Consider the following 24390-nt stretch of genomic DNA (forward strand, 5'->3'; position numbering starts at 1 on the left):
GTTTTCTTCTTTCTCGATGGTGATAGAGCTAGAGCCTGACGCCTTAAGCATGATGGAGGGATACTGTGGTCCAGAGTATACCCAGCCCAGCTTTAAGAACCTGTGCCTCAATCTAACCATGACATAGTTCTCCCTCAACCTTGATGTGTTCTTTACTTTCCTTGTTGCTGTGGAAAAAAAATCCCTCATCAAAGCAATCTAAGGGTTTATTTGGGCTCAGAGTTCATGGGGGATGGTCTGTCATGGCAGTAAGGCAAGACTGTCATGTTTGTCCAGAGGCAGGAAGAAGAGAGTGCTGAATGCTGGTACTCTGACCTGAGTCCTCCCACTTCCATTACTTAATCTAGATAATCCTTCACAGGCACATCCCTCTCATCTCGCTGGTGATTCTGGACCCTGTCAAGTTGACAGTCAATGTTAACCTTCATACTTGGCAGAGGGACTGATCATACACCAGGCCCCCCATTGATGACGGAGCCACACACAGTGAGCATACGTAAGGAATGTTTGGGGCCCTATTTCTTCACCCCCATAGCAGCACACCAAGGAATGATCTAAGTTTAGTAGCTTCCATACACTCCAGACCACATGTGGCTGGCACATCTGGAGGAACACACACACACACACACACACACACTCACACACACACACACTAAAGCTCTGTGGAGCCAGGCTTGGTGGTGCTCACCTGCAATTCCAGCAGCACCAAAGCTGAGCACAGAGGCTGAGCATGGAGGATCACCGCCACATTAAGCCTGCGCTATACTGTGAGACTCTGCCTCAAAAACAAATACAAATAAGCAAAAACCCAGTTGAAAGAACCAATAGACGAGATCAAGTGAAGGAAAGGACACTAGGGCTTGAATATTAGAACAGATTGTAATAAAGAAAACCAGCAAGGATGCACAGAACATGCAGGGCCACCGAAAATCTAGAGAGAGGGTGACAGGACAACCAAGGAACCACAGTGGGTCTAATGCCACAGAAAACCCACTCAGCGAAGTAACAACAGAATTTCTCATGTCTTGGGAAACACAGACATCCAAGTACAGGAGGCATTTAGAACTCTATTAGACACAACCAGAAAGGAACCGCTCTATGTGTCCATTAAACTGCCAAAAGCATAAAGAACCTTAAAAAACAGCAAGACAGAGAAGCACCACATCACTTACAAAGAGAAACCTGCCAGGATAACAGAGTTTTCTGCAGAAACTCTGAAGGCAAGTAGGGTATGGAATGCTGTATTTTAAGCCCTGAGAGAAAAATAACAGCCAATATAGAGCCCTGTTTAAAAGAACTATCCTTCATAATCAAAGGAGAAATAAAGGCTGTCAATATAGGCAAAAACTAAAGAAACTCATGGCCAACAATTCAGTGTTATAGAAAATTCTCTTATTTATTTATCTATTTATTAATTTACCTATTTATTTGAGACAAGATCTCTCTACATAGCTCTGGCTATGCTGGAACTCACTCTGTAGGCTAGTTGGCCTCAAACTCACAGAGATCTGCCTGCCTCTGCCTCCAGAGTGCTGGGATTAAAGGTGTGCACTACCACACCAACTTTATAGAAAATTCTTAAATGAATCATCTATCCACAGCTGGAAGCAATATTAATAAGCATGAGAACAGGAGAAAGAAGAAAATTCAGTGAGAGGAATAATCAAGCAAATCAGGTAAGATTCAAACACTGTTAATTCATTAAACTAGAGCCCCTAATGCAACAAAGAGAAAGACATGAACATAGGTTACTGAAAACAATTAGAGGAAAGCATCACAATGACAAGAACTGGTACATGCCATTAGTAACAACCCTGAACATGAAGGATCTTAATTTACCAATGAAGATTGAATGTTTGAATTAACAACAAGAACCACCAGTTAGCTGCCTACAAGAAACTCACAGCATCAACAAAAGCACATACAGACTAAAAGTGAAAGGGTAGAAAATGAAAGTAAGAAGAAACAGAATCAGAAAGCACACAGGAGCAACTATACTCATATTGTACAAACAGGCTTCACCCCACAACTGCTCAGAAAGGATAACGGTAGACATATCAATAAGAGAAACCATTCACCATGAAAACATAAAACTGTAAATGTTTGGTACATATGCATCAGACATCAAAACATTCCATTTAAAAATAAACATGACAGAAAACTGAGGGGGAGGCAGACCCTAATATATCACTTTCACCTAGTGCCAGTTAATTTTTGTCAACTTGACAAAAACTAGACTCACCAGGAAGAGGCAACTTCAGCTGAGGAGCTGTCTCCATCAGAATGGCCTGTGGGCATGTCTTTGGTGTTTTTCTTGATTGATGTGGGAGGGCCACCCCCTGGGCAAGTGATCTTGGATTGTACAAGAATTCAGACTGAGCAAGCCAAGCAGAACAAGCCAGTAAATAGTATTCTCATATGGCCTGAAAGTAAGACTCTTGGGATGAAGAAGGAACTTAAAGAGGGGAAGAAGGATGGTAAAAGGGAAGGGTGAACATGATCAAAGCATCATATGTGGGAATGTCACAGCGAAAATCCACTGATTTGAATAATACACAATAATTGTAATAATAAAAACAGACATCATATGGTATCTGCTCTCAAAAGACAGTGGCAATCAACTAGAAACCAATATCAGAAATATACCTGAATACTAAAGAAAACTTTGGTATTTTATGAAAATACAATTAAAATGAATGGATGCAGCAGAGACAGTGAGACAGTGTCTATGGATTTATAGCTCCAAATGTGTAAGAAAGGAAGAAAGAGAGTATCAAATTAAATCTAATAATCCAGTAACAGAAGTCAAACAATACAAATCTCAACAGAGGGCTAGAGAGATGGCCCAGCAGGCTGCTGCCAAGCCTGACAACCCTAGTTCAATCCCTGGACATCACATGGAAGAGAACTGACTCCCAAGAGTCATCTCCTGATCTCCTCTTGTGTGCTGTGGCACACCTGTGTGCTTGTGAGCGCACAGATACAACTACCTACTGATCTATGCTCATGGTAGCACTATTCACAGCAGCCAATCAAATGAGTGGTTAAAGAAAAGAGTGAGGCTGGGAAAACGGAAATCAAAACATGTTAGGTTTCCAGTTCACCCCAAATAGACTGGCTAATTAAAAAAATACCAAAAAAAAAAAAAGTGCACACACATACACATACACAGAGAATAAATGTAGTAAAAGTTCTTTAAAAATTATAGCAGGCTGGGCATGTTAACACATACACTTAATTCCAGCACTTGGGAGGCAGTTGAAGGTCTGTGTATTCCAGGCAAGCCAAGGCTACACAGCAAAACCTTGACAAAATAAATAAATAATATATATCTAGAAATCAATGAAATAAAATCAATAGAGAAAAATAAAAATAAAAAACAAAAACAGTTCCTTGAAAAGAACAATAAAATCAACACCATTTAGCTAGGCTGAGAGAAATAAACACAAATGGCCAATGTCAGAAATGGAAGAACATCAGCACAGGTCTCAAGGGCATCAAAGGGATAATGTTGCCTTTTCTCTGTTTGCTGCTGCCTATTGAGTCCAGAACCTTCCATGTGGGAGGCATGTGCTTTCCCACTGACCTACACTGCCAAACCTAAGGGAGTATTATCAACAACTCTTGGCTCATGAACTCAATGATATAGATAAAAAATGACAAATTCCTCAAAAGGCACAATTTGCAAACACACAAGAAACTGACATCTAAACAATCTCAATCTCTCCTCCCCATACACACACACACACACACACACACACACACACACACACCCGTCAGGGGACAAGAGATGGCCCAGTGGTCAACAGCACTGGCTGCTCTTGCATGGGATCTGGGTTGGAACCCCAGCACCCATATGGCAGATCACAGTCATCCGTAACCCAGTTCCAGAGGATTAACATGCTCTTCTGGCCTCTGCAAGCACCACACACACACATACTGTGCACACATACATGCAGGCAAACTACTCATATACATAAAAATAAATCTTAAAAACTGTGAAAAACCTGAGTCAATTGTTGCGTTAATGATTCAGGAGAATAGCAAAGCTGGAGGAGTAACAGTACTCAGCTTTAAGACTTACTATAAAGGCTACAGCTAAACCAAGAGTGTATGGTATTGCTAAATGAGCAGATGAGTGGACGAGAAAAGCAAGCCTAGACGTAGAGTCACGTAAATATACTAACCTATGGCAAAGGGGCACAGGCAATACAATGGCACAAAGTCTCTCTATATTGTTGAGCTGGCTATTTGGGGTCCTTTGTCTCTTAATATAAACTTTGGAATTGGTTTACAGATATTCACAAAATAACTTGCTGGGATAATGGTACTGAAACAAAAACATTCAGAAGAAAAATAAGGAATCTAGACATAGATTTTATATTTTTCACAAGCATTAATTCAAAACAGACAACATGTCTAAATGTAAACTGCAAAACTACAGCCCTAGAAAGTGACATACAAGACTCTCTAGATAAACTGGGTATAACAATGACATTTACACACACACACCAAAGGCACGGTCCATGGAAGAGCTGACAGGTAAGATTTCATCAAAATGGAAAACATCCCCTCTCCATAGACATCCTGAAAAAGTGAGTATTTATAAACCAAATATAAAAAAGACTAAAAAATAGATGAAAGACTCGGACCCTTTATCAAAGATATATAGATAGCAAAGAAGGATGAGATGCTTCATAAATAACTCAGTAGGGAGTAAAAATTAAAACAATGAGGGCTGAGATGTAGTTCATCTGTATACCCCTGCCTAGCATGATAAAGGCTCTGTGGTTTATCCCTAGAATGCAAGATGAATGAGTGAGTGAGTGAGTGAGTGAGTGAAGTGAATGAATGAACGAACAAATAAAGCAATGGGATAACAAATGGTCAACAATCTGAAGCACTGATATCCTAGTTTGCTCAGAAGCAACTTGGAGAAAGGGTGTAATTCATCTTACAGTCCATCACCGAGGAAAGTCAGGCAGGAGTTCAAGCAGTGGTGCTCACCAGCTCACTCACTCATGGCTTGCTCACTTGCTTTTCACACAATCCAAGATGGCCTCCTCTGGAATGATACTACCCACAGTGCACTGGGCCCGCCTACATCAATCATTAATCAAGAAAATGTCCCACAGACACGCCCTTAGGACAATCTGATGGAGGCAATTCCTCCACTGAGGTTCCATTTTTCCAGGTGACAGTAGTTTGTGTCATCATGACAAAGACTGACCATGCAAATGCTGCAGGAGATTGGGAGCAGGAACTGTAAACTGTTAATGGGAATGTAAAAATAGTACTACATTTTGGAAGAGAGTTATTCTTTCAAAATAAACACTTGTGCCACATGATGTAACAATTACATCTTTTCTGTTTATACAAACGAAATGAAAATTTATGTCCACAGAAAATTCTGTGTATGGATGTTTATAGTAACTCTATCTGTAATTGCTAAAAGTTGGAAGCAACCAAGCTTATCAAGGGATAAGTTATACAGACATGGAGTATTATTTAGAACAATAAGAAATGAATATCAAACTGTGAGATGACGTGGAGGAAAGTTAAATAGAGAGGACTAAGAGGAAGGCGCCAATCAGAAAAGGCTTTGCACTGTATGATTTCAACTACAGACATTCTTACAAAGGTAAACCATGGAGGCAGGATGGAGATAGATGGCTGCCAGTATCTAAGGCTGAGGAAGAGCAGAGGACATCTATGTCAATGAAACTATTCTGTGTTACACTCCTAGTGCAAGAGTAGGTGCATTTATTACACATTTGTCAAAACCGTAGCATGTATAATAACAAGAGTAAGCTCAGCCGTGGGTCTCCACCTCCTTAGGGGTTGAACAACCCTTCCACAGGTGTCACATATCAGATATCCTGCATATCAGATATTTGCATTACAACCATAACAGTAGCAAAATTGAAGTATGAAGTAGCAATGAAATAATTTTATGGTTAGGACTCACCACAACATGAGGAACTATATTAATGGTTACAGCATTAGGAAGGGTGAGAACCACTTCCCTAAACTATGGACTAGGGTAGGGTGTGAACCATGTAAGTTCACACAGGGTATGACCTGGTCCAGAGATGCTAACACAGCTGGAGGCTGGGTGGGGCAGGTGATGTGTAAGTACAACTCCAGCTTTCTGTTCAGTTTTGTTGTGATCTGAAAGACTTTTGGGTGTATCTCCATGGTAACACTCTTGCCTAGCATAATGTGAGGCCCTGGCTTCAATTCTTAGCTCTGTTAAACAAAAACTATGCTCTAAAAATAAAAGTGAAAATTGATTTGTTTTATTTTGAAACAGAATAGGAAGTAGAAAACTTCCACGTATCTGATTAGGCTAAGGACTGGCTAGGAAAAGGTTTCTTAAAAGTGTACTTCTTACTGTAGATACAGTAAGAACATTTAGGGGGCCTGATTTATGTCCCTCTCATCTCCTGAAAGAAGAAAATTTTTGCAAGGAAGTTTTAACATACCTGCTCCCACATACTTGACAGCCTGAGCAGCCCTGACTGCGGCCTCCCCCAGCTTTCTTCTTACTTCAGGATTAATACCAGGCTACAGGAAGGTATTAAAAATAATTTCCATTAGTACTGATTTCTATACATTTCCACCAGAATGCAAAAACAATTAAAATGGACATTAGATAATAGTATATATTAAATAACTGCATTAAAAGATAATATACCAATTTGTCTATCAATATACCAAAGTTTGAATGCTTTTGCTAGTAATGTCTATGAACCACAGATATTATTCAGTACAATTACATATCTTTATCCCTTGTATTTGCATAACAACCTTCATAACTATATAAAAAATGATGAGTATTGAGCTGGAAAGATGGGTCAGCAGTTAAGAGTATGTACTGCTCTTGCAGAGGGGTAGGGTTTGATTCCCAGAACCCATATCAGGCAGCTCACAACCTGCAGAGGAACCCAAGGGAATCTGATGCCACCTGCTTCTACAGGCACTGTTTAAAACAATGTTCTACACAGAGACATTAGTAATCACTGCTTAAAAACTGTCTTACTGCAGTTATTGACATGTACTTCAAATATCTCATGTATTCTGCAACCAAAATTATATTTTGAATAGTGTAAGAACTGGCTCACTGGAAACCCCAGACCCCTGATGTTTCAGAAATACATATAACACATATTTCACCAATGGCGGTTGTAAACTCAAAAATAGGAAGCCCTCGCTTTGACCCTCACAGCAACCTGAACCAAGTAGGGGATAGAAACAGTATTAAGGGGAAGTTGGCAAATAGAAACTACATTTCCTCCACAGTCTAACTATTGGGCAAGAAGATGACTAATACAATTTGGGAACATGCTGAAATAGTGGTTAAAACAAGACTCTTCTCTATGAAAAAGATGTCCAACAAACCAGATAATTACATTTTATTCATGTAATTAATTCTAGTTAAAGACAGTGTGCTCTAACATCACTGTCCAGTTGCTAACTCTTAGTCAGATACTTGTACCAAGGTAGATCTTTCTGGACTGTGTCCAGAAGGAATGTGGCTCACCTGTATCTCTTTATTGTCCAGAACAATACCGCCCTCCCACATCACACTCCCAACCCCCATGGATCCTCAGCTATGCACCAAAATATTATCATTGAATTCCTAGTCATATGCTAGGGATGGGAGATGTCAGCTTTACAGATCTGATGTGAAAATAGGATTGAGCAAGGTTTGCATTCAAGAGAACCTCAGAAATGTCCTTTCAGGTTCCTTACCGCTGGGGCCTCTTCAATGATCTTCTGATGTCGCCTCTGCACACTACAGTCTCTTTCAAACAAGTATACTGCGTTGCCATGGTGATCACCAAACACCTGGACTTCCACGTGCCTATTTCAAGAAGAAACCAATGTGTAAATATGCTTCAGTAAAGGTTCAAAGATATCACTTTTTTTTTTTTTGTTTTTGGAGACAGGGTTTCTTTGTGTAGCTTTGCGCCTTTCCTGGAACTCACTTGGTAGCCCAGGCTGGCCTCGAACTCACAAAGATCCTCCTGGCTCTGCTTCCCGAGTGCTGGGATTAAAGGCGTGCGCCACCACCGCCCGGCTCAAAGATTTCACATTTATCAACCCAAACTGTTGGCCAAAATGACCAAGATTCCTCCATTTTCTCTGAGGAAGATATGATCTTCTGGATTCCATGTTGCGGTTACAGACTTAGAAGCATAGCTACAGTCTTGTAAAGTCCAAGTAAGAGGGCTTCTACTTGGATGACAAACACCAGAGCAAACAAATGTACATGTCTGAAATAACTGTTAGGGAAGAAGAGTGAAAATACAGGAGATCTAAAATTGGGGTACATCACAAAGGAAAAAAAAATCAAAGGCTGATAAACTTGTTGACAAAAGTTATTACAAACTATAGTTCATAAAAAGGTCAGCAATAACCAACTTTTTAAAGAAAACAAAAAACTTTTACAGTCAGACTCTAAAAACATGGAAGACTGAAATCAAAATCTCATCTCTAAAGGAGCTAAAAAGTAAGTCAAACAATAAGTTAAAAATTGTAAGTCAAACAAGTACATTAAAAACATAGATCATTAGTATTTCAAGAGTGTCCTGACATTAAATCATGAAAAACCAAAAAGGCACTTTAATATTGAGTACAACACAAACAAACAAAACACCTAGCCGACTTCTGACACGCCACACTGAGAGCGCACACACGGAATGCCTACACAAGCGAGGCTCACACATCACCTGGTCCTAGCTAGCGACCCAGGGCGAGTGAGGTCATGGGTCCTGGAGAAGAACACACAAGCGCCACTTTACTAAACCAGTGTCTTCCCCAACAGCAATCTAAACATCTGCCTTCACCTCCACAGGCAAGTGTTGCTAGCCCTCCTCCCTCATCAAGAAAACTTCTTTTTGCAACAAATGGAGACCACTACAGAAAACCACAAATAAGCAGAACACAAACTTGTGGATGCTGTTCCCACATGGACACATCTACAAGTCACTCCTGCACCCAAGGCTCAGGGAACATTGTAGGAAAGGGGGAGGGACGATGGCAAGGGGCAGAGGATCAAAGCAGCTGTGCTCTCCTAATTATTGATCTCTTCTGAATTGATTTATTTCTTAACTATCAAACTGCAATTAAATTTCATTTACTGTGTCAGGCTCAGGTAAAGTTCCACTATTGTTTTAAGATTTACTTATTTTTGTTTTATGTGTATGGGTGTTTTGCCTGAATGTATGTCTATGCACCACACTCATGCCTGGGGCCTGACCCACATAGCCAGAGAGGTCATTGGATCCTCTGTAACTTGAGTTACAGATCGTTGTGAGCTGCCAGGTAGGTGCTGGGAATTAAACCCAGGTCCTCTGCAAGAGCAGCCTGTATTTTTACCTGCTGGACATCTCCCTCCAGCCCTCCAGTTCCATCTTTATAAGGTGTAAAACAAAACCAAAAACAACTCAGGGCCTTCTTTAAAGAGAAGATAACATTAAAGAGAGTTCTTCCTGGACTCTCTTTAAAAAAAGAACTTAGAGTTTCAAGTTCATTGTCTGCAAGGTAAAGCCTTTCTATGCATGGTTCACACATGAACTGTTGTTTCCACTGAAGTGTGTATATATATATATATCTCCACACCCATACTTATGTATATATACACTTATATGTATATATACATATATATTATGTGTGTATATGTATACACACAGATACACACACACACATTATATATACATTAGATACAAAAATCTGGGACATAGGAAATTTTACAATCATTATCTTATTTTTAAAAACAGGAAAAGCTAGGAATCTTTATGGTCCTCTGCGGTGGTATCTAAAGATGCTCCTCAGTGCAGCAGTTTAGAATGTAAACTCTGGAGTGAAATTGCCTGCACTCAAATTCCAGATTTACAACTTAGCAGTTGGTGACCACGGGCAGCAAGAGTTACTCTATTGTGTGGTGCCTTGACGCACAAACAGAAGTAGGAATACATTCCTGGGGTGGTTAGAATTAGGACAATAAGATCACCTAGAATAGGAAAACATTGACTCTAGCGCGCACACACACACACACACACACACACACACACACACACTCCAAAGCCAAAAAACCCAAACCAGCAAGTCTACCTTGGGGTGTCCACAAACTTCTCGATCAACATAGCATCATCGTTGAAAGACTTCTTAGCTTCTCTCCGAGCTGATTCTAACTGCTCTTGGAATTCTTTTTCAGATCTAATGATCCTCATGCCCTAAGAAAGCAAGAATTGTGTGACCACGACATAAACACAGACCTCTAGCCGGAAATGGCAAGGAAGGGTACCCACAACCTTACTTTTCCTCCTCCACCACGGACAGCTTTGATCATAACAGGGTACCCGATTTTCTCAGCATGCTCTTTCAGGCACTGGTCAGACTGGTCCTCGCCATGGTAACCTTCCACGACAGGGACTCCAGCAGCAGCCATGATGGACTTGGATGTGCTTTAGAGTAAAAACACCAAGATGCCCCAGTTCTGTGATATTGACAAATCATAACTGTTTAAAGAATCATTGCACAAGAAAAGGAAGGACTTCAGCCTGGGATCAACATTACAGCACACACTGAAACTCCTTGTTACACACTTGCCCTTACTTCCCGTGGTAGCTCATCCCACCATCCTCAATCCCCAGACACCTAATACATATTTTAAAAATACTAATTACTTGTATGTTTTCCATAATTCAGTGGAATTTTCCTACATACCAGAAGAGTAACAAGAGTATAATTTAGAACACCTGTTAACAAAGCTGGCCAGATGGCTCAGTGGGTAAAGTGTGTGCCCTGCAAGCCGTGAGCTTGGTCCTCAGAACCCATGGAAAGGTGGAAGGCTTGCTTGCATGTGCATGTACATGCACGCACGCGCACACACACACACACACACACACACACACACACACACACACACACAATAATAATTTAAAAAATATCTGTTGTAATAAAACAGACTACTTCAATTGGCCTTATGCTGCTTACCTCTTTATACCCATATCTCTAATTGCAGATGAAGGAGGGCCTATAAAAATAATCCCTTCTTGCTTACAAAGTTCAGCAAATTCCATGTTTTCTGAAAGAAAGCCATATCCTGGATGGATGGCCTATAAAGGAGAGAAAGCACATAACTTACTAGCTAGCAGGTGCTGGCGATGCGCCCTCCCCTGGGGAGATTTCTCCGGAGATGGCTGACAAGACACCAAGGGCTCTGTCATAGCATGCTCCCAGAGAGATGTCTACAGCATTCATGTTGGAATATGAAGTCTGTTGGCACCAGGGAAATCTGTTTCTTCCTTTCTCCTGATGTTGCCTCCCAGGTGCTAGGCAGTGGTCTACCACAGAGTCACACCCTCAGCCTTGTATCTTCTATTGTAGTGGTATATACGAAACCTACCAGGTACCAGTTCAGGTGATTTTAAGCATGTGGTTCACAATGATGACGCTCTCCTATTGTTACCACCACCTATCTCCAAAATGGTATCACCATCCCAGACACGATTCCTGTGACCAAGCAGCCACTATTTTCTTTTCATTTCTACGAATTTACAAATCTAGGTATCTTCTATCGATGGAATTCTTGTCTGTCTATGGCTTATTATTTAACTTAGCATGTTTTCACATTCTTTGGCAACTTGCACCAGAATTTCACTCATTTTTAAGGCTAATATTTCTCTCTCTCTCTCTCTCTCTCTGTCTTTTTTTTTTTTTTTTTTTTTTTTTTTTTTTTTTTTTTTTTTTTTTTTGGTTTTTCCAAGACAGGGTTTCTCTCTGTAGCTTTGCACCTTTTTCCTGGAACTCACTTGGTAGCCCAGGCTGGCCTCGAACTCACAGAGATCCGCCTGCCTCTGCCTCCCGAGTGCTGGGATTAAAGGTGTGCACCACCACTGCCCGGCTAGGCTAATATTTCACTATCTGTAAATTCCACATTTGGTCATCCACTAATCTGTTCACAGACGTGTGAGTTGTTTCTACCAATCTGTTCACAGACGTGTGAGTTGTTTCTACCAATCTGTTCACAGATGTGTGAGTTGTTTCTACCTTTTCTTTAACCTATAAATAATATGACTGTGAACCTTGGTGTACAAGTTTGAGCCCCTAGTATAAATTCTCCAATGTACAGTTGGAAGTACAATTAATAGGCTAGTGAGAGACTTCAGTGGGTAAAGTGCCCACAGGGAGCTAGACAACCTGAGTTTGATTCTGGAAGCCATAAAAAGGTAGAAGGAGAAAACTGACTCCACAAAGTTGTTCTCTGATCTCCACATTCACAAGCTCCCAACCCATATCTCACACACACACACACACACACACACACACACACACACACGCACACTTACCAACATACATAAACACAGACACCCACACATATACACACACAAACATGCATACACACTGTGGGGCGTTTATCCACCACCCCCACAGTTCCCCAGAGTTTTCTTGAGTGCAATCAGCAGGAAATATTAGATAGAAGGATTTATTGCAGAGAATATCGCGGAGATAAACAGAAAATAAAGGATAGCCTCGAGAGGGCCTGGAACCTATTCCAACGGGCCCCGACTGTCTCTGGCCCAGGGTTTTTATAGAGATGCCAAGGGGTGGAGCAAAAGACCTCCTCCCCCAGCACAGCCAAGTGCAGACCATCTCAGACACCTGCACTCAGGCCCGTCTATCATCCTCTATGCGGACCTGCTGGGTAAAGCCACGAGGAACCCGAGAACGGGCTCCCACAACACACACATTTACAGACATACATGCACACATATATGCACACACATACATAAATAAAACTTCAAAGTGGAATTAATGAATTGTGTGGTCATCTCTAGAACAATCTATCTTTATATACACATTAAATTTTTTTTTACCTTTACACAAACTTTGTCAAATTTTTAACAACTGAACTTTGAAAATGCTTAAATCAAGAAGTGGCTATTATTTACTATAAATTAAATGTTAAAACATAATTAAGACATAATTTTCCTTTTTGTTTTAAGACATTTTTGGTTAAAAGAGTAATTGTTATGAAACAGTTGTTATTACATCTCTTGAGTGTGTGTGTGTGTGTATTGTGGGGCATCCATGTAGAGGTCAGAGGACAACTTAGAGGAATCAGTTCTGTCCTTCCACTGAACTCAGGTTGACAGGTCTGGCAGCAAGTGCCTTCACTGATGAGCCATGTCATCCACCCTAGAAAAACCCACACTTTAATTTAGAACAGCACTGCTATTAAGGAGAGCAAAGGGCTATAGCCCGGGAGGGGTTTTTTATTGCTCTGTGAAAAACTGTCCTAAACCCAAACATCTGATGTTCCAAGCACCTGAAATTTGAGGTAGAGGAGCTGAATTCTCTCTTAATTCTAATTTATAGTTTAGATTCTCCCTCCACCTACTTCCCAAAAGATTTCAAGTAAAATGGTTAAGGAAGGAGAAGGAATATATAAGTTTATGGAAATAACTCAATAATCACATGTAAAAACTCACTAAAAAGAGAAAATGTCTGCAAAGAAGTAATTTTGCATAAACTATACAAAATTTATTTGCTTTGCATTGCAAATTTTTTCGCAGTTCTTACCTGTGCCGCAGAGCTCTTGGCCACTTGAATGATTTTCTCCATTGCCAGGTAGCTCTGCTGAGATGGAGCAGGGCCGATGGAATATGCTTCATCTGCCTGTTAAAGACCACAAGGCTGGTTTGCACTGGTATGGTTACTTGTGGAGTAATTATTTAACTAGGCAAAGATGTGTTACATTTGTTTACAAAAACATCAAGTGACCTGTCTATGTGAAGGTGTGTTACAACATTTGTTTCTGCTGCCTTTGTTAACGAGGGAAGATGTGTTTCATTTGTTTCGCCTCGCCTGCCTAAGGCACCTGACTGGTCAAGTGAAAAACTGAACTGCTAATAGTTAGGCAAGAGAGGGATAGGCCGGGCTTGTGGGCAGGGAGAATAAGTAGCGAGAGAAATCTAGGCAAAGGGGAAGAGAAGAAAGAGAACAAAGGAGAAAGAGAGGGACAGGCCTGGGACCAGAAGCTGGGCAGCCACCAGAAGGCCACCAGCCCACCAGCCAGACACAAGAGGTAGTGAAAGTAAGACAGACAGAAAGAAAGGAGGGAGGAAAGGAAGGGAGGAAGAAGGGAGGGAGGGAGGGGGAGAGAAAGAGAGAAAGAAAGAAAGAGAGAGAGAGAAAGAAAGAAAGAAAGAAAGAAAGAAAGAAAGAAAGAAAGAAAAAGAAAGAAAGAAAGAAAGAAAGAAAGAAAGAAAGAAAAAGAAAGAAAGAAAGAAAGGAAAGAAAGAAAGGAAGGAAGGAGAGAGGGAGGGAGGGAGGGGGAGAGAAAGAGAGAAAGAGAGAGAGAGAGAGAGAGAGAGAGAGAGAGAAAGAAAGGAGGGAGGGAGGGAGGCAGGAAGGAAGGAAGGAAGGAAGAAAAGAAAAAAAGGTAAAAAGCCCCGAGGCAAAACAATAAAGAGAAACATTAAAATAAGAGCTAAGATAAGGCCAAGCATTCATAATTAATAATAAGTCATGATTTGGGAGCTGGTTGGTGGCCCGAAAGAGAAAGCCTGACAGAGTTACTATAAAAATGAAAACGCTGGGCACAGCAGACATGAATAGTGTAAGAAGAAGAAGCAGAAGCAGCAGTTTGGGACTCGATCCTGCATGCAAGGAGAGTCAAATTCAATTTTCCCAAATAAACCACAGTCTAGATTTAATCACAGTATTATAAAGATCATAAATGTTTAATGCCTAAAGTTATAATCTGGAAACAGATACAAAATACATTAACTGAAACATGTAGCAAGAAAACATTACAAAGTTTATATGATCTCTCATAATTTGCGCATTATTCTACACTATCCTTTATATTTTTCATACAATCAAAGCATCCCTCAAAGTAGACCAAAATAGAAAGCATGAATTCATTTATGTACATGTGCCAAAAGCCTATTGTGTGCCAGGCTTTGGGTTGGGAAGTGTCCCTTACAGAGGGAAGACAGCCATCAAGCATTCACACACAAATGGGAACTGTGACAGAGGTCCTAAAGGAGAAGTCAGGGATATAACAGTAATGGGGTGACTGTCTCTGCTCTGAGGGTGGCCAGGGTGAGCTAGCAGGGGCGGTCAGGGCAGGCCCCTCAGGGCTGGTAAGGACATGGCCTGAGGATGGATAGAGAAAGTGGGCTTAGGAAAGGGACTGCAGAGCTTCCATGGACAGAACACACCTATGTGAAGGTCCAGACGTGGACAGGAACCTGGTCTGTGTATGCGACCGAGGGTAACTCATGTGGCTGGCTCATAGTAAGTGAGCAGTCAAGGGACCATTGATAACAGATTTCATGAGGCCTCTGGGAAGCAAAAATGTTTGGATTTTTTTTCCTATTAGAATTCATAATGAGATTTGGGGAAAAAATACAAAAGCCAAAATAAATACCAAAAATTATATTTTAATTTCACAAAACACAAGTCCATTCTCATTCTGAAAAACATGGACAATAATACAATGGTAAATTGGCCTTGGGTACCACCCTTTCTTCATTACAGTCCTCTCCAGACATATTTTCCACCATAACCAACTTGGGACATTTTTTCATATCCATAATTGTATTTGTTCATATAAACATAAGCACACACAGTCTTAGTTTTATACAGATAGAATTATACTATTTGCCTATCTTCTGGAACTGACTTTTGGGTGCTTCTTTGCTAACATACACAAGTACAGCTGTTTGAACAGTTGCACAGAATGGAGGTAGCACAGCTCATTTAATCACAAGCCTCTTCACATGAATTTAGGTTGCAGGGCCATAGCACTGGACACAGGCAAGATTGGAAAATTCTTTATATACCTCTGTGTGTATTTATATGTGAATATGGCCCCTCTATCTTGGGGACACAGACCTGGCAGAATGTCTGCAGGACAGGGTTACAAATGTGTACATTTTAATAATTCCTGGTTCGTCAGCACTGGGATTTCGCTAACAAACATCTCCATCAAGACACCAATTATACCCATGCCAACCAACACCAAGTATTAGCTGTCTGTCTCTTAAAGATTTCCCAACTTGATGGATCATAAAGCAGTTAAACTATCCGAACAAACTTGGGTTCAGAACTTGGTCTGATTGAAATGCAAAAAAGAGATCCTAAGAGGACCAGGAGGGAATGGGAAGAAGGCTCAGAGGCAATAGTAGCACTCTCCAGTCAAGACAAGACAGTGGCCTAACTTCCGGTGCAGGTAAGAGAAGGCAGGAGGACGTGTCTGGGAGTGGAAGTAGCAGCCCTTAGTGCTCTCTAAAAGCGGGAAGAGGGGTGGAAACATTCAAACATACTAGGTCTCTGCATCATTATTTTTACCAGCAAAGGTATTGTCAGCTGGGAAGGGAAGTGTGGAAGAACATCAAGTTGAGTACAGATAAAAGAGCTGGAGTTCAGTGTCAGGACACAGTGGTTTGGTATCTGACAAATAGACAGCTGGTGTCCGAGGACACCCATGTTCAAAAGGAAGCCTGAGCTACAGACAGAAATTTGGGAGTTTTCCATAAAGCCAAAGGGCTAGGTAAAATGATCTAGAATAAAAGAATCAGCGAGAAAGAAGGGTCAAGACTAAGTCTTGACATCAGAACTTCAATATCAATGGTTGAATTCATACAGGCAGGTAAGGTCCAGAAAGAACACTGAGAAAGGAGAGAGAGAGAGAGAGAGAGAGAAGAGAGAGAGAGAGAGAAGAGAAGACAAATTTCAAAGGAGTTCAGAGTTCAAAGGAATTGAGTATTTTTAGCTTGGATTTTACTAATGAACTAAAGTTCAAAATCATCAAGTGACCTGTCTAAGGTGAAAATGCTAACAGCAATTGTCTTGACCTTTTTGTCCTTGCATATCAGGGCCCTGGAATTAAGCAATCTTTGATGAGATCAAATACCTTGCCTGTAAATCAGTTATGTGACTAAGCACTCTGGTTCACCCAGTGATACATCTTAAAAGTGTCTCAAAGAGGAGTGCTCGCTCAGTGAGTAGTTGGAACCTACTTACACAAACCTTGTGGAGACTTGCAAGCACCAACTGTCACTGTAAGGAGCTAAACTGGACACAAAAGCAAACACATGCAATCGCTAACAAGATTTTGTTTCCAGCTTTTAATGACATACCATATCTACATGCATGGAGTTCCTGTCGGCCTCGCTGTAAACAGCCACAGACTGTATGCCCATTCTTTTGGCTGTTCGTATCACCCTGCAAGCAATTTCTCCTCTGTTTGCAATGAGGACCTTGGCAATGCTTCTTCCTGTTAAGACACCACGAATTAAGACACAAGTGTTATTAGGAAATGACAAATTAAAATACATTATTAGTCAGCTCCTGAGGGCTTGCTTTAATAAACCTGGCATACCGAAACCTAAAATTACCATTTTAATATTAGACAGTGGGTTTCTTTTCTATTCACTAAAATTCATAATATCTCTATCATTGCAAACTCAAGTTACTCAGTAAGATACAAAAAGCTTTAAAAAGACCATACTGTATGATCTTCATATGGAAGAGCTTAGGACACTGAAATCAAGAAACGCAGTGTGAAGGAGACATGATTAGGTTCTCAGTTTTTCTTTTTACTGTCATGAAAATGTCCTGTTGTTACTTTCAAATGCCACCCCTTCTACGTGGGTAACATCTGCACTCTCAACGGCTCCAGCTCATTCATGTTTCTAGTTCTCTACAGTCAATTTCCACTTGAACATCTGCTTGTCGACTTAACATCACAGCATCTAAAATACAGCTTCTTGTGCTTTTTCTCCAGATCTTTCCACCAGCACGCTTTTCTCAGTTTCCAAACTCATGGAAAGTTATGAATTTTCCCTGGAGGTCTGTTCACATCCAGGCAAATCATGAGGCTCCTCAATGCTTTCCTGCACTGTCTCTTGAAATGTTGCTGGTTTTCATTCCTTCCCATTACTAGACTCCACCTTTATTAATCTAAACCTAATCAACACAGGTATTTCAACTATGTCCAACAACATGGGCCAATTCATTTCCAATCTGCATAGCTCTCCCAAATGTATTTCTTAAAAGGCTATTTATACTGGTTATGCCCTGTTCACCCACTTATGATTCATCCATGAGATAAACCTTATGTAATCATATTTTATAAAGAAATGATAGTACAGTGGGCAATGATCCCTATGATACAGCCTGCACTGTCACCTGGTGATTTATATTTAATTCTGAGTGACTGAGAGATTCACTGTTTCCTTTTGTTTCAACCACGGTAACAAAACTGCCTGATCTAGAAAAAGAATAAGATAAACATTTCCATCATCACACAAGAGATAAATGCTGACAGTTTAAAATAAAGTTTTTTCTTAAAAAATAAGGTTTTTGGCCAGGCGGTGGTGGCATACACCTTTAATCTCAGCACTCCAAGAGGCAGAAGCAGGTGGATCTCTGTGAATTTGAGGCCAGCCTGGTCTACAGAGCAAGATCCAGGACAGCCAGGGGTATGTAGGGAGACTCTGTCTTAAAACAAACAAACAAACAAAAAATTGAAAATGCTCTCCATCATTACACATCAAAATCCACACTCAATAGCAAAAAACAATTTGACATAAAAAGCACAGCTGGTGACTTAGTAGTTAATAAGAACATTATCACAAAAGTTCAGAAGCCTGAAGGTTTATGAGAGCTAATTCTATTGTACACAAATTAAAGAGTAAACTTTTTTTTTTCTTGGCTCATACCCTAAAGCAATGCTAAACAAAGTCTGCCAGTACCTGGGGTTGTTCCGTACTGCATGGTTCTCTGCTTCCAAGCCCATTCTCTATAAAATAAATCCAAATGGAAGAAAAAGTAATCAGAATATACTAGATCAGCTACCGCTCTTTCAAAACTTATATAAACAAGTCCAGATGCGGTGGAAGTTCAACCTTAAGCCCATTAGCAAAGTGATTTGGTAAGATTCCGTGGAAAGAAAGCCTGTCTAGAGCCTGGGAGGCTGAGATCTGGCCAGTCTCCCTTTGGGTTGAGGTCTCTGAATGAGTCACCCAGCCTGTTTAATATCTGAAGCTGGCATTTGGCCAGAGAGACACTTAAAAGGGTAAAGTGCTTTAAAATCTTCTGCCTCAGCTTTTTAAAAACCTTTGGTTGGACTGTAAATAACAGTAAAACCCACCCAGCACACACAATCAGAACTGTCAAGGAAGATGACTCACTCTGCATTTTGATGTTATCTGTTCTGTCTTATTAAATCAAATATGCTAACCAAATTACACTTTGAAAATACAAATTGAAGCTGGGCGGCGGCGGCGGCGGGCGGCGGCGGCCACGCCTTTAATCCCAGCACTCAGGAGGCAGAGCCAGGTGGATCTCTCTGAGTTTGAGACCAGCCTGGGCTACAGAGTTAAGTTCCAGGAAAGGCACAAAGCTACACAGAGAAACCCTGTCTGGAAAAACCAAAAGGGAAAAAAAAAAAATAAAATACAAATGGAATGCAAACCTCTGATAAGATAGTTGTGACATTAAGCCAGAGAAAGTAAAGGAAGGAAGCTGAAATAAAATGAAACAAGGATGGCAGAAATAAATGTTGGCTATAGACTGTTCCCCACCTGCTTCTCTTCAATACGGCTTGTCCACAGTCACATCACTCTACACTGGGGTTTCTCAACCTTTTTCATTAATACCCTCCCAATGAGAAATAGTAAGGAATAAATTTTACAAACAAATGAATTTGAGTTTTAGAGGACCACAAACACATGCTAGTCAAGCGGTTAACCTATAGTTCCTATTCTGTAAGAGGCACTCTTGAGCCGGGCGGTGGTGGCGCACGCCTTTAATCCCAGCACTCGGGAGGCAGAGCCAGGTGGATTTCTGTGAGTTCGAGGCCAGCCTGGGCTACCAAGTGAGTCCCAGGAAAGGCGCAAAGCTACACAGAGAAACCCTGTCTCGAAAAAACAAAAAAAACAAAAAAACAAAAAAAAAAAGAGAGAGAGAGAAAAAAAGAGGCACTCTTGAAGATACTTCTCAGTTTTAAAGTATACAATTTTTCCAAGCAAAACCACAGTTGTACAGAGGAGCTTAGCTCTTTTACAAAGCACAAAGATCACAGTATACATTAGATATCCTGTAACTGCAACAATATGTATACACCCTTTGCATGTGACTATGCAACCATCAGGGTCACTTGAGGCACACTCTGTACTCACTATCCTGGGAGGCACACTTAATCAGATGCTGTCATTCTTGAAGCCTACTGGGAAGACATACATCTTTGGCATGAGAACTCTGCAGACAGCTTCCCCAGGAGACTTTCTTAAATCTTCCTAATTCAGCCCACCTCATATTCTTGATCTTCAAGGAGGGAGACATTTTTCCTGATCTTAATGAGACATTTTCCAGCTTGGAGCATTGTTTTCGTTTGACCTCTTCAGGTAAGTTAAGGTTTAAGGCCTTTCCACAGGCAGTTGTGTCTATGAAATGGCATATGAAGCATATGGGACCACTTAGAGCCCAAAGCATTTTCCTTTCAGCTAGTAAAGACGGAGACAGGCAGAAAGACACACCCCTTTAGCTGTAATCCTCTATCCTCACAATGTTTTGATTGCTCTATCCTATTTTTTACAGTTATTTTTGCTACGTCTTAAAACATTTAAACAAGATAAGTAAGTTGCTGCCATGAGATAATTACACTGATTAAGACAGCTTCTGTTCTCATGCCTAGAATCTTACAACTAGGGATTCTTTTCTCTGAGATATAAGAGGAATCATGGCTGGGGGAAAAAAAATCTCATGCTGGTAAGATTTTTAATTCTAGAAACCATTAGCGAGATGATAAAGTGTGGCACTTCATCTCCAAAAGGATCTGGGGTACAAGTTAGTCATCTACAGACTTTTTCTACAGACAATAAGCAAGCTTTGAGAGAGGAAAGAGGAAAACAAGTCTGTGGTAGTGCTGTGGAAACCTAGAAAAAAAAAAAAAATTAATTCACAGGAAAGAAAATAGCATTGACACTATTTTCACCATCTTCCTTATTTAAAACATAGGGGTGAGTCATTGACAATCCAGGATATCTACCACTGTTGGTTGAAGATTTGTAAAAGCATTGATTCTTCAAAGTCCATTTATTGACTAAACCATATGGACCATATCTGGTTAAATTTTTATCCACTTGTTAATTTGGACAAAAGAGAGGACCTGTATCATATCTCTGCTAAATACGAGCACCATTACCTCTTCCTAGAAGAAACTGAAGCAAAGTTATCAGGTTACTTGTCCAAGGTCAGACACGAAGTGAGCAGCTAAGAGGGGACCCAGCCCTCTGCCCCCAGGACAGTCTTGAGGCTGCCTTTCCAGAACGTGGGAAGGTGATAATAATGGTGAAGCCATCTACCTACAGGACTCGGGTTTTCACTGCAGAAGTTACTGTCCCCAAGGCGTGGAGCTTCATCGCCAAAAAGATCTGGGGTACAAGTGAGTCATCTTATACAGCATTGTTCAAACTTGTGAACAGCTTTCGACAAAACTCCTCAGCCCTCTGCAGGGTTGCTCTCTTTAATTCGATTCTTTCCCGCAACAGGAAGGATCTCTGGGAATCCTTTTGTGAACTGCACTCAAGATGGGGAAGCTGAGCTGAAAGGGCCTTTGGGAAGGGGGTCCTGGCCCCTGTCTCTAGCTGTGCACTCTGAGGTTGGAGCGCCACCCTCCCACCCTCGGAGCAGAAACCAGCCAATGACACAGGAACCACGGGAAGAGCCAACACGTAGAGGTGGGACAGTGCCCACCAAAACCTCACACACAGACGTAAAGAGCCGCTCACGTGACCCAGCGCCCCTCCACCCGGCAGCGCACGGACCCGCCGCCCCATCGTCACCTCGGCTGCAGCAGCAGGATCGGGACCCGCCGCCACTGGTTCCTGTCCACCACAGCCAGCAGCGCCGCCGCCGCCATCCCCGCACTGCCAGGTTTGACACCAAAAGCTGCCTGGCGCCCGGGTGAAAGCGTCCCTCGCCTCGCAAGCCTCTTGTCCGCCCTCGGCCACCGTTGCACCAAAGACTAGGTGGGCGTCTCCGCAAGAGCCAATCACAGAACCGGGCATCTCGAAGGCACCGATTGGCTGATTGGACCATGTGCCGGGGCGGGAGTAGTGGTGGTGGTGGTGGATTGTGAGTCGCTGTGCTCCATCAGCCCCGCGCTGCTGGCCGGAGCCAGCTCTCCTACCTTTCTGGGAGGGCACCTACCCGGAGCTGAAGACGCTGGAGACGCTTAAGACGTGGAGCCTTTCCAGCCACCACTCAAAAGAGCAAGCGTTTTCACCGAACATCAGGAAAAAGGGGAAGTCGAAACTGAGTGGCAGAATATCTAGAAAATAAAGACAGAGACAAAAATAACCTGTACTTGGTTATTTAAGATAGCTGGAGCAGGGTTCATGGGGGGGGGGGGGTGGAGGGGGAAACAGTAAGTTGGAGAGTTACAACTACAAAAATAAATTGGGCGTAGTGGCACATACTTACAATCCCAGAACTAAGGAAGCAGAAGCAGAAGGATTGTGGTGAATCGGAGGGTTAAGTAGACACTGAGTTCCAGGCCAACCTGAGCAATACTTCAAGGCCCTCCCTCAAAAACCAAAATAAACAAAATATATAAAGTGATCATGAATGCAGCAGGAACACAAAGGTAAAGGCGAATAAGTTAATGGATTCACAGAACTAATACCTTTGGACGAATAAATCCAGTGTGAGAACCTAAGAGATCCATGAAACAAAAATGCCTCTGGTCTGCAAGCCGCTTACCCAAGGACAGATAGTTCCTGAAATACTGGAGGCTATTGTTTATGGGAGATAACAAGCCGAATTTTTTACTCCCCTAAACGTTTGTTTGTCCCTACACCAGATGTGCCTGATCACACGTGGGCAGAAGGCTCACAGCCAAAAATTATGTCAGGGTGTATGACTGGACCTGATGGTAAAACTTAAGCCCTTGCAAACCATGACCCAGGGCCATTTCCTGGGAACCAGAGGAACAGTTCATCAGCCTGGCCAGTATTAAAGCTTGTTCCAAATTTGACTTTTTCTTTTCTTTTTTTTTTTTTTTTTTTTTTTTTTTTTTTTTTTTTTTTTTTTTTTTTTTTTTTTTTGGTTTTTTCGAGACAGGGTTTCTCTGTGTAGCTTTGCGCCTTTCCTGGAACTCTCTTTGGAGACCAGGCTGGCCTCAAACTCACAGATCCACCTGCCTCTGCCTCCCAAGTGCTGGGATTAAAGGCGTGCGCCACCACTGCCCGGCTAAATTTGACTTTTAACTGTGGTAGGGATCTTGTTCTCCACTGGTGGGAGAACACGTAAGTAAACAGTCAACCAGAAACAAAGGGGGCCCAGTGGAGGCAGGAGGACCAGGAGGTTATCCTCACCTACATAGCAAGTTTGGGGCCAGCCTGGGCTATGCCAGAACCTGTTTTAAAATATAAGATGCTGTCTTGAAAATTTTGAACTTTTAGAACTAGTTCATGTGATCAAAGAACAGCCCTTCCTACCATTCCCCCCTTCTTCACCTCTACCCCTAAATGATGAAAAAGCCCCCCCCTTCTCCTGCAAAGAAATTCCATATGAATGGTAAACTATGGTTCACTGCAAAGCTATTCATTTTTTCTAGAACACAAAAAGATGGAAAATTTTGAAGTTCTTTTTTATGAAGATAACGATGATACCAAAATCAGTAAAACAACATGTACTTCACACACATAATGATAGTCTAATGTCACTTATGGGTATTAATGAGAAAATCCTATATAAATATTACTAAATCACATAGTGACATATAAAAAGGTAAATTTTATTGTAGAAATGTAAGATTGGGTTGCTACTGAGAAGTTGCTAATTCAGTTGGTCATGTTGATATTTGAAAGAAGAGAAAATATTCTGTTCATAGTTACTTGGAGTGTTTGACAATACCCAGACATAATTCCTTTTTTTTTTTTTTTTTTTTTTTTGGTTTTTCGAGACAGGGCTTCTCTGTGTAGCTTTGCGCCTTTCCTGGAGCTCACTTGGTAGCCCAGGCTGGCCTCGAACTCACAGAGATCTGCCTGGCTCTGCCTCCCGAGTGCTGGGATTAAAGGCATGCGCCACCAACGCCCGGCCAGACATAATTCTTTATTGTAATTCAATAATCCAAGTGTTGGGATTAGGCTCTCTGGAAAAAAATGTTGGATCCTTATTCACTTTTCACACTCAACACCAAATAAGCTTTAAATGGACAAAAGCAAGAGCAAATACACACACATACACATACATATATAACTTTTTTACCCTTGCCTCAAAATATTTTAATTCCCATAAATTTAATTAAAATATACATTAAACACATGTTTGCCACTCTAAACTTCCTATAATCTCAAT

At 41.3% G+C, this 24390-nt stretch overlaps 1 protein-coding gene across 2 annotated transcripts in view; it reads right to left on the reverse strand.

The window, feature by feature from the left end:
- The window catches only part of Mccc1 (methylcrotonoyl-CoA carboxylase 1), a 46512-nt gene extending 24455 nt beyond the window's left edge, over positions 1-22057 (reverse strand). The window contains exons 1-9 of one of the 2 annotated variants that reach the window (XM_028858494.2): positions 21873-22040; positions 18780-18826; positions 17163-17299; positions 13594-13689; positions 11005-11126; positions 10325-10472; positions 10120-10241; positions 7756-7867; positions 6486-6567 (exon numbers count right to left, since the gene is read on the reverse strand). In XM_028858494.2, the coding sequence (XP_028714327.1) occupies positions 6486-6567; positions 7756-7867; positions 10120-10241; positions 10325-10472; positions 11005-11126; positions 13594-13689; positions 17163-17299; positions 18780-18826; positions 21873-21949 (943 nt within the window). In that variant the 5' untranslated portion in view covers positions 21950-22040. Of the gene's footprint in view, positions 1-6485; positions 6568-7755; positions 7868-10119; positions 10242-10324; positions 10473-11004; positions 11127-13593; positions 13690-17162; positions 17300-18779; positions 18827-21872 lie in introns of both variants that reach the window. The other variant, XM_037206541.1, reaches the window with a different exon arrangement.
- Between the last annotated feature and the right edge of the window lie 2333 nt (positions 22058-24390).

This window comes from Peromyscus leucopus, chromosome 6, assembly GCF_004664715.2.
Source record: "Peromyscus leucopus breed LL Stock chromosome 6, UCI_PerLeu_2.1, whole genome shotgun sequence".
Taxonomy (NCBI): Eukaryota; Metazoa; Chordata; class Mammalia; order Rodentia; family Cricetidae; genus Peromyscus; species Peromyscus leucopus.